The 11,033-nt window shown below is 29.3% G+C and overlaps 1 protein-coding gene across 1 annotated transcript; it reads right to left on the bottom strand.

Moving 5' to 3' along the window:
• Positions 1-474: 474 nt before the first annotated feature.
• On the bottom strand, positions 475-879 carry LOC133817976 (uncharacterized). The gene has a single exon (XM_062250653.1). The coding sequence runs from the start codon at positions 877-879 to the stop codon at positions 475-477; it is 405 nt and encodes a 134-aa protein (XP_062106637.1).
• Between the last annotated feature and the right edge of the window lie 10,154 nt (positions 880-11,033).

The following is an 11,033-nucleotide window of genomic DNA, read 5'->3' as shown; positions in this document are numbered from 1 at the left end:
GCGGACTTGTCTGTTCACTTTGACCTCCACGAATGCACCATTTCCAACTCTAAGCTTTTACTCTCCCTCCTTGTAGTGGAAACAAGGTCCTTTAGACTTTTTGCTAGTTGGCTTTGCTCCAACCAGCTTTTCAGTTGGTAGTTCCTTTCCAGCTACTTGCTTCATAGCCTTCTTTTCCTCTTTCCTTGTTTTTCTCTTCTTGCTCTTCGAGGACGAGGCTAGGTTAGCCTCACCCTGAGCACCCCTAGTAGTGGCAGCCTTCTTCTCAGGTCCTTTACTTGGTCCACCATTTATTCCTTCATACATCTGAAGCTCATTCAACAACTTGGTCATTCCATAGTCCAGCTTGTTAAGGAAATAGTTCGTGGTGAACGTAAGGAAATTGGGTGCAAGGTTGTTGAGAATGATTCCAATTTTAGTCTTCTCATCTACTGTTGCTCCATTGAGCTTAGCTTCTTGGAAGTAGTTTGTCATCTAAATGAAATGATCACGAGCATGTTGGCCAGGTGCCATCCTACAGTTAACATACCTCTTGGTAGCCTCGAAACTAGCTTGCGCCGACTTGTGCCAAAACATTTCTTGGAGTTGATCCATGATGTCGTAAGCAGTTTTGACATTCTCCATCTTAGTCATTAGCGTTTCTAACATGCTGGCAAGCATGTACACCTTGGCCTTGTTGTTGGCAGTAGTCAAACGTTCATACTTCCCCCTCATGACCTTCAAGGGGTTCTCTCTCGGAAAGTCAGGTTCGGTTTCAGTCATCACGAATTTTGAGTTGTCTCCATTCAACACTATGTTGATATTAGACTTCCATTTCATGAAGTTCTCATCTGTTAGCAACTCCTTGGACAGAAGAAGGATAGTGGGGTTGGAGGCCATAGAGCTACATTTATCAATAAAGTTGAAATTAATGCATTGTTGGACAAACATTCATTCATGCAAGTTTTAGAAATAACACAACATATAAACAATGTTCAAAGATAAGTAAATACTAAAAATACTTATCTTTCTATTTCTTAGGTATTTCAACTAGCCATGAACCTATGTGTCCCAATCGGTGAGAGTCACATATATTCACTTAGTCAAATAGAGAAACATCTCAATTAATAAAACGTCCTAAACTTTTATCAATAACCTATCCATTCGATCAAAGTAACGAAAACAAATTATTTCTTACTTTATGAGTTTGACCCACGGTTTTTATTATCATAGACTTAATTCCTATAGTCATCGTAGGGATGAGTCTATAGAAGGTACATCTATAACCATCTATCCTAAGAAATTTAACCATGTTAGGAGTCCAGTGAACACCTTTCTAGGGAGACAAAATCCAATCGCCATTACGCCCCACTAAACCCTAAACTTGTTAAATCAACGGTGGAGATGGAATTTAGATTTTAAAAACACATTATTAAACCTTTTAATATTTTATTCTTTTGAAAAATACCAACTTAGGTTTGCCAAATTATTAAAATAATCAATAAACCATAGTTTATAATTTTCCTATTAATTCTAAAATTACCTTTGAAATTTAATCCAACAAAAAAAATTAGAATCAATTTGTTTCTAATCAACTATTAGGTCAAAATAAAAAGATTAACCTAATACAATTAAGTCAAACTTAGGTAAATGAGCCTTAACAATTTGAGCTTGCATGGATGAGAGCTGGTTCAGTATGCGGACCCACTACTAAGGCTCCCTACTTCCAGACAAATCCCAAAAAGAGAGGAATTTGAACCTTCGTTTTATTTATTGTTATTCCATTGATTAAGTCCAATCTAGCAATTCAAAACAAATGGGCCTTCACAAGTGGAACCACCCACAAGAGAGAACTTTAAACTTTACATGTTCAATTGGGCTCAAATAAAACCTAACACTTTATGAAATTTTTATTTGCTAAAATATCATATATTACAAAAACACATGGGGCATCACTATATGCATTTAAGCCCAATTGCAAAAATGCAATTTATAATGATGCATGATATGCTAATAATTGGACGGGCCTAACATGATACTATATGAGCATGTATTATTAAATTATGCAAATACCACAATAATAAACAATTTTGCAAAAATATCATAATTAATTAACATAGAATGCATTAGACAAAATTCAATATAATTAATTAAACAAATTGCAAAATATAAAATTAATTAAAAATAGAACTTATCATACAAAATTCAATTTTGAATAATTAATTTAATCTAGGATGTTAAGTTGTTAGGAATGACAAGATATTTTTCAAAAAAAAAAAATGAACCAATTTGAATATATAAAAATATCTTTAAACCAAATTTAAAATATATTAAAATATCTAGAATTATCAGATAACCAATTTTAAATATTTAAATTTAACTACACAAAATATCCATTTAATTTTTTTTGTTGTTGTAAAAAGTGCCTGTTGCGGGTCCTGTACGGACGTTGCACAGATCCGTACGGACCTCCGTACAACAGGGTCCCGACATCTCTTTCATGGGTGCAGAGCTCGTACACTGCCTAATCATGCCAAAATTTTTTTTTTTGCATTTCTGTGTAGTTTTTCAATCCCAAAAAAAGCCAAAAACAACCAAATTATTGTTAAATTTACATAAAAAAATAAACATGCACCAAATAACATGTACCATCCAATTAACATCCTAACATATCTATCAATTTCATACATGTTCAATTATGAAAATAAACTAGAAACTTATGGCTCTGAGGCCAATTTTAGGAAATGCATGTTACAGGAAGTTTGTTTATTTTCATGTAATTTACATATTATCAATCAACACATGTAAATTCATAGAACATGCTCCTATGAAATTGATACAAAACAGAGTAAAGTATAAAAACTTACATTTACGCAGCGGAAATGGAGTAACTCATTCCTTCAATCTCTCTAACCCTTGATTCACTTTTATAGCAGAGTATTATTAAGAGATTGAACTAGATCAATAACACAGTCTTCCTCGCCAATCATTTGATCAACCTAGAACTAGTGTGGGCTGGTTCTCAACACATGAGATGGAGATCAAGAAGAGAAAAAGAAGAGAGTGAGTGGCCAAGAAAGGATTAGACTGTTTAGGCTTTCACTTACCAAATGAATCAACTGAGACTTACTTATGAAAACCCAAGATATCGTATTCCATATATAGGAAACTTAATGAGATTTATTTAAATTTAAATTATTTAAAAATAACAAAGCTCCCACACTTGGGGTAGCTATCGACCACTCTACTCGATAGCTCACTTGGTGGGGAAACATACCAAGACACACTATCCTTCTTGGTACCTAACTTCACAACGACATAATGAAGGATGGTTTTTGTGACAACATCGTTAGTTGGAGATGCTTCTTCATTATTATTGGCCATCAAAGGAAGAGGTATAGATGTATGAGGTGATTAGAATTGGGATTCTGATGAGGTGTTGGAGAGTCATTCTGATCGTTGTCTTCGAACAGCATGGCCAAAAAGTCATCGTCTATGGGTCGTTCACCTCCCCCAATAGTCTTGCATGAATATCTAAGAAGGAAAATAGGATGTGAGAATCTAATTCCACCAATAGAATGTATGTCTAAGGAGATCAGATATATACTGCTTGATGGTAAACATGATAGTTTATCCGACTAGCGATATATAAGGATAAACAAATTAGTTTATTGGACCAACAAATTTTTAAATCAAAAAGTGATAATGAAAAGTTTTTTGAGAAATTTTTTCATCCATTCAAATAGCAATTTTTCCCAAAAATGTAAAAATCAAAATTTTACTTCAATTTTCAGGAAAAAATCTAGACTTTTCACCAGCAAAGCCTATTCAAGATATCTAGACAACCTATTAATTACTTTTTTAGTCTCTAAACATTATATTTTTCTCAGTGAATTCAGAATAAAATTTAAGAAAATTTCAAGAACATCAAACGATTTTGACAGTTTTTGCATCTCCAAGGAAATGGCAAAACAGGCACGATTTACTGGAAAAATTACATTGAAAAATAAGAGATTGTAGTTAGAAAACTAACTTCAATTGAAGAATTGAAAAGAAACTGATTGAAGATTGCTTGGAAAAGTTCGAATTGATCGACATCTTAAGAAGTTTTTTTATGAAATTTTTGGTGTTCTTAATGAAAGAGAAATTGAGTGTAAAAATGAGAAGAAAGAGAAAAAGGGGTTTATGTAATCAAAGCGCTAGGTGAAAAGGCAATTTTTTCGCTCATAGGGATTCGTGTAGCCGTCAATTTTCTTTTAGGAAAAAGAGTAATCATGATGTTTATTTTCCAGAGGTAGTTTAAAATAAGAATTGAAAAGACAAGTAATGAAGGTTGTTCGTATAAGAAGGCTATTCGAATAAGTTTATTTGATGCTGGTTGCATGATGATAAACTTGGGTGGAAAATATTTTTTCTAAAAATTAGCATGATGATATGGCATAGATTATTGACACGTGGCAATAAAATAATGACCAAACGGACATTGGCTTTGTAGAAGTTATTTGATCCTTGACCGCAAGACAAAAATGCATGGAAAGCTTCATGATAAGACAATTGGTTAGAACTTAGTCAAAGCTTCATTCTGAAAGGCAATACTGGCTAGCTCGATTGCATGCTCAATTAGCCTGGTTAGATGCTTCGACAAAAATACAAAGTACTACCAGCTCAAGCAAATATTTACTAGATATATATCATTTGAAATATATTATTATTAATTATCTCATTATTCTTTATTACTTGTCATGCAAGGCCCACGAGCCATTTTGTAAGATCTCTAAGCCTGTAAATAGAGGACTTAGTGTATCATTATTTTCTAAGATTATTTTGTGCACACTTGCATACACATCATTGTATTCTCTCGCGCTTACGAAACTCGGTTGGCTCTCGTTCATCTAATCATGAGTTTAAGATTTTCTTCATTAATAAAAGTGCAAGTGAACGTATGTCATTACCAACGCTTGGGGCCAAACCACTATATAATTCTTGTGTTGTTTATTATTCCAGTTATATTCTCTACTTTTTCATATCGTTTATTTGATTCTATGTCGTTGGCCAAATCTGTGGTCACACTTTCATTGGTGAACTTTTAATATTGTGTTGTTCCATTACTTAATGCATAATTTTTAGAGATTAAAGATGCTTGATTTTTTCTTTAAAGTTTATATAATATGGGTAAGTGAGGTATATTTACTAAAAGTTAAATTTTATAAATGGAATAAAGAATTACAATTGTATAGTTTAGTTATTTTACTTGAGGATAAATTTGTAATTAATTTTTTTATGAAATAAAAGTGTCTTTATAATAATGAGTTTTTTTTTTTGTAAATACACATTTATTTTAATATTTTTATTTTTTTACATTTTCACCATCTCTAATTTTTCTTTTAAATTTTACGAACTCAAGTTTAAAAAAAATATACAATTTTAAAGTTTCATAATTACAAAAATACACTTTCAGAAAAACCAACTAAGAATCAACTAGAAAACAACTCGACATCAACTCACTACTTCAACAAAAAATAATTTAAAAAATAACTTGAAAACAACACGACGAACAATATACATCATAACAACTAAAAATCAACCCCAAAAAAACTTTAAAATAACTAAAAAAACAACTTGAAAAAACACAAATACAAAAAAAAGGCAAAATCGTAAAAAGTTAAAAATTTACCTAAAATAGTAATGTTGAAAAAAACTTTGTTAGAATATAAAAAGTATTTTTTTTAGCAAAGTCAAGTATTTTTATAAATTTTCCTTATAATAATTAGGGGTCTAAAATGTAATAATGTTCTTGACTTTAGGCTTTATTCATATTGACTCATAATAACTACATAGTTCTATTGACACACTTTTTTTTCTCTCTTTTCACCAATTTCTAATCAATTAGTTATTTCTAAATATAAATTGACAGAAACAACCTTATATAATTTTAAACCATAAACTTTTTTTTAATACACCCCCTTTTAATACATTTAGTATAAACATTAAAAAAATTATGAATTTAAAATATTAAAATTGTGCAAAATGTAAATACAGGTACACAAAATATAAAGGTAGACAATTGTTATTCCATTAACGATTTAAATTCTCATGAGGTAATTTATTATATATTAAAATTGCTATGATTTTTAATATTAGGGTATATTATAAAGTAGGGTTATTTTTAACTAGCTAATTATGATTTATGTTTCTAAGTTATTAGTTTTATCATTCTCTATAGTATTATTATTATTATTATTATTTTGGTTGAGGATATATATAATTATATATTAGATCATCTCTAATGGGAGATGTAAATATTGTGTTATGTTTGTCAAACAAAAATAATATGTGATATATTTGGTATAATTTTTAGCAATATGCTCCAATGCACAATTGTAAAATTTAATGCAAACATCAATATTTTATTAATGCTCATTTGATATTTTATTGAAAATATACAAAAACTAATAGCATTCTCTTATATTTTATTGTTATAATTAAATATAATAAAATAATAAGATAAAAAGTGTAACATTTAATGTTGATAGATAAAGATAATACTAAAATAATAAAAATGACAAAAAATAAAATAAAAAAATGTAACATATATGGTGATGCAAAATAAACATTATATTATAATATGTGTCAAATTTGATACAACTTTTAACATGTGCCAAATTTGGCACAGTTTTTGGCACACCGTTTGAACAACTTTTTTTTGTAGATTATATTTTAGCACTGCATTACTAATTTGACACTTCATTGGAGATGCTCTTAAGGGATAAATTTGTACGTAGTGAAAGTTTAAGAGGTTTGTGAAAATAAATTTATATAATTTTAAATTTTATGGGGTGTATAATTAGAAAGGAGATGAGAAGAGAAAAAAAAAGTGGGTGAATAGCAACACTCTAAGTATTTTATTTTGTAACACTTAACTCCCTATGTAAAATATTTGGCGCGAAAACTCCCTACTGTTAAGGATGTGTTGCACCGTTAATCATTCCTGTTAAGTCAAGTGTTAAGTTTGACTAAAATTATAATTAAAGGCGCGTAGCACCGATATCATATATTTGTCCAAAAAATAATTTATTTTAATAATTTTTATAAAAATATTAAATATATTTAAAATCAACTAAAACAAATTAAAAAAATATAAAAATTAAATAAAAATTCAAATTTATATTTATAAATTTCTAATCTTAAAATCAAGAAAATTAAAAATATTTTGATATTTTTGTTTAATTTTTCTTGATTTTAAGATTATAATTTTAAAAAAATGATTTTTTCTTTAATTATTATATTTTTAAAAATCTTTTAGTTAATTTTTAAATAATTTTAAAATCAACTAAAACAAATTAAAAAATATAAAAATTAAATAAAAATTCAAAATTATTTTTATAAATTTCTAATCTTAAAATCAAGAAAAATTAAAAATATTTTGATATTTTTGTTTAATTTTTCTTGTTTTTAAGATTAGAATTAAAAAAAAACTGATTTTTTCTTTAATTATTAGATTTTTAAAAATCTTTTAGTTAATTTTTAAATAATTTTAAAATCAACTAAAACAAATTAAAAAAATATAAAAATTAAATAAAAATTCATATTTATTTTTATAAATTTCTAATCTTAAATTAAAGAAAAATTAAAGAAAAAAATTTAAACTTAAATATTAGAAAATATTTTGATATTTTTGTTTAATTTTTCTTGTTTTTAAGATTAGAATTTAAAAAAAAAACTGATTTTTTCTTTAATTATTAGATTTTTAATAATCTTTTAGTTAATTTTTAAATTATTGTTAGGTTGATTTTAGGTTAGTTTTAGAGAATAATTTAAGAAGTTATTTGAGTGTTTTATTTTATTTTGTGCAGGTTGATGCTTATTTTCTTCTTATTTCATGTTTTTATGATTGGTATATGATATGGAGTGAGATGAAAAGAAACATATTAAATAAGATAAATATGATGAATTTTGCATTGAGTGTGAAGTTTTACGATTTTATGGTTGGAAAATACTAAGTTCGAGATGTTTAATACGCGCCACTTGATAATGCAAGTCTGAAACTTAAAGTCGATTTTCGACCTTGATTCATCACTTTATGGAAAAATTCATAGAAATATAAGTTGTAGATTTCTTTCTAAATTATTTTTAAATAGTTTGAATCATTACATTTTGAGTTTGGATAAAAAAAATTATGCATTTTTTACTGAAGAAGGTCGAACCAGGCTACATGTCGTTGTATAAGTTGTGACATGTCGCCACTTCCCTTCCAAGAAGATTACTCTTTTAGAAATCGACTGACATATCACCTAGAAGGGTCGCAACATATCACCATATGCCCTTTTTATATGTTAGAAACGTTTTTACTTCAAAATTGAAAATAAGTGATATTTAATTTGGATGTCCAAAAGACTAGGGAGGCTATAAATAGAATATCAATACATCAATTGAAAGGGTAACAAAAAGAAGAAACACATTGGAAGCATCTTGGAAGTCCTAGGAATGGATTCATCTTAGAGTTTTTCATTTCTTTATGCATTTTTTTATAATTAATTCAAATAATGTTTTTATAATTATGAACAAAACATCTTTTCTAGGGTTTTTAATGTAGTCACTTCAACCTCTATTATTAGTTATGATTATTTTATGATTTTTCTTCATCTCTATATTGAATAATTTAATTTATGCTTAAAGCTTGTGAGTGCTTAATCATCATTTACTTGATTTATGATTTTGATTCGAAATGTAAGAAGTGAGAATTGAATATAATACAATTAAATAATCATAAATACATATTAGATGAGAATAACTTTATGATTTGTGTAGCTTTTAAGTTCATCTTCTTAGTGCCTTTTACATGTTAGAATAATCACAGAGATGTAGAAAATTCACATGTAAATTGAGATCTTATAACTCATGAAAAAGTATGATTTGATTTAGTGAACTTGCTATCATTATAGGAAAAATAATTATAGTAGATGAAATCAAATTCCCTATACAACGCCCTATTAATCCAGGACCGTTATATTGTGTGTTACAATAGTGCTTAACTCGTTATTTAAGTCATTTGGACCTAAAAGTGTAATTAAAATTAAACGACAGTTTAGGTATTAAAAATTTTGGTCACTAAAGTAAAAAAATTCATTAAAAAGTTTTGAATATCTACAAGGGATCCCAACGATTTTAAATCAAAATACATTTACAACAAAATTACAAGAATTAGCTGATCTAAGCAGCAAAATCGAGCTAATAAACCATGTCCCTCAAAAATATCTCAACCGTGGTAGCTGAGCAGGCTGAGTATGTACACACCACTCTTACAACGCTCCAACTCATGGTTGGTCCATCTTTCCTTTACCCTTACATGCACCACAAAGAACCCGTGAGCCAAGGCTCAACAAGAAAACCCAAACAAGTAAAATAGATATCCACATAAACATTATAATCTAATGCGTACTTTATAATCACAAACAGATTCACATTCATTTCTCAGCAATATAACGACTCACACATAGTAGATGCATATTGCACCCCTGTAATGGTCCCGCCACAACGTCCTACATTACGCATGTAGTGCCGAAAACGGCCTCCCGACCGATCATTCACAATAATAACCAGTCAATACAAACAATTATAACAGTAGAGGCTTATATAGAGAAAACATTTAACTTTAAACAAATTCATGGCATGGTCATATACGTGTCCTCTAATCAGGGCTCAAGCCCTACTCTCAGTGCATGTGCCAATTTTCTTACCACGTGTCTCGTGCAAACGGTAGTACGATCGATCGGCAAAATATGATACGCAAGTGCATGTAATCAATTCAAGTAATATAAGTAGTAAATAAAATATCGTTCCCTTAAGGACTATCAACCAATTACAAATAAATTCTTTTAAATTTCTATTTGGTTGTCAAAAATAGAGTCATTTTTAAACTAAGACTTAAAATTATAATAAACTTTGCAAAAATAAAGACTGATTCAATAATTAAAAAACCTAAGGTGTTAACTTCATCAGCTTTTCATTCTATTAATTTTATTAATCAGTTCTAAATTTCTTTCTTCCTATTCTAATAGCAGGTTAACAAAAATCGATTCCTATTCTTTTTCAAGATATAAGATCTCAATCTATATGCAGGTTTTCTACATCTCTATGATAAACTTAAAAATATAGCAGGCATTAAGCATAGAAACCTAATTACTACACAAGCCATACAAGTACTTTCATCCAATATGTAACCTATGTCTATATAACGATAGCATATCCAATTCTCATCTTTCGAATTTTGAATAAGAATCATAAATCAAGCAAATATTGATCACGTATTTACTAGTTTAAGCAAAGATTATATTGATTAGAATAAAGAAGAAGAATCAACAAAATAATTATTCAGAAACATAAAATTCAAAGACTTGAAGAAGAAATAAAAAGTATGAAAGTGCAGAAAAACTAATCTCAGAATCAAAATTAATATCTAAACTCGTAATTAAAATCTAACCTAACCTAACCTTCATAATAACATAAAGTTTGAATTTATACTAAAAAAATCACGAATCCTTGTTTTTTCATATGCAGGCCGCGACTTGGCCTTTCCTAGGTCGCGACCCGTGTCATTTTGAGAGCAATTCGATGTCTGGGTAAATCTTCAGGCGCCGCGACTCTCTCAACCCTAGTCATGGCCCGTGTGTTGATGCCCTCCTGGGTTCGCCTCTGACTTGCACTAGCGCCACGACTTATAAGAGCAAGTCGCGGCTCTAATTCCCTTCAGACCCTTTGACCTTCTGACTTCTACTATAGTCACGACCCTTAAGCCCATGTCGCGACTCTAATTCCATTATTTTCCAATTTAAGCCTTTCAACCTCCTTCCTGCCTCAAAAACCTATTTTAACTTATCCTTAGCACCATTGTGAGTCAAACAACCACCAAAAGCTCCATTTTTCCACCATTTCCTCTTCTTTTAGCATTTAACTCATGATTCAACACACCGACCTACACACAAAGACAAACAAAAGCGTAATCTTGCATAAAAAAACATAAAGACTCAAGATTACCACAAGAACACATTCTAAAA

Source organism: Humulus lupulus, chromosome 1 (genome assembly GCF_963169125.1).
Source record: "Humulus lupulus chromosome 1, drHumLupu1.1, whole genome shotgun sequence".
Taxonomy (NCBI): Eukaryota; Viridiplantae; Streptophyta; class Magnoliopsida; order Rosales; family Cannabaceae; genus Humulus; species Humulus lupulus.
The sequence above is the reverse complement of the archived record's forward strand: the minus strand, read 5'-3'. Positions and strand labels throughout refer to the sequence as shown.

Bases quoted from the DNA above. Each gene is read 5' to 3' on its own strand.
- LOC133817976 (XM_062250653.1), bottom strand. From the start codon at position 879: ATGGCCTCCAACCCCACTATCCTTCTTCTGTCCAAGGAGTTGCTAACA.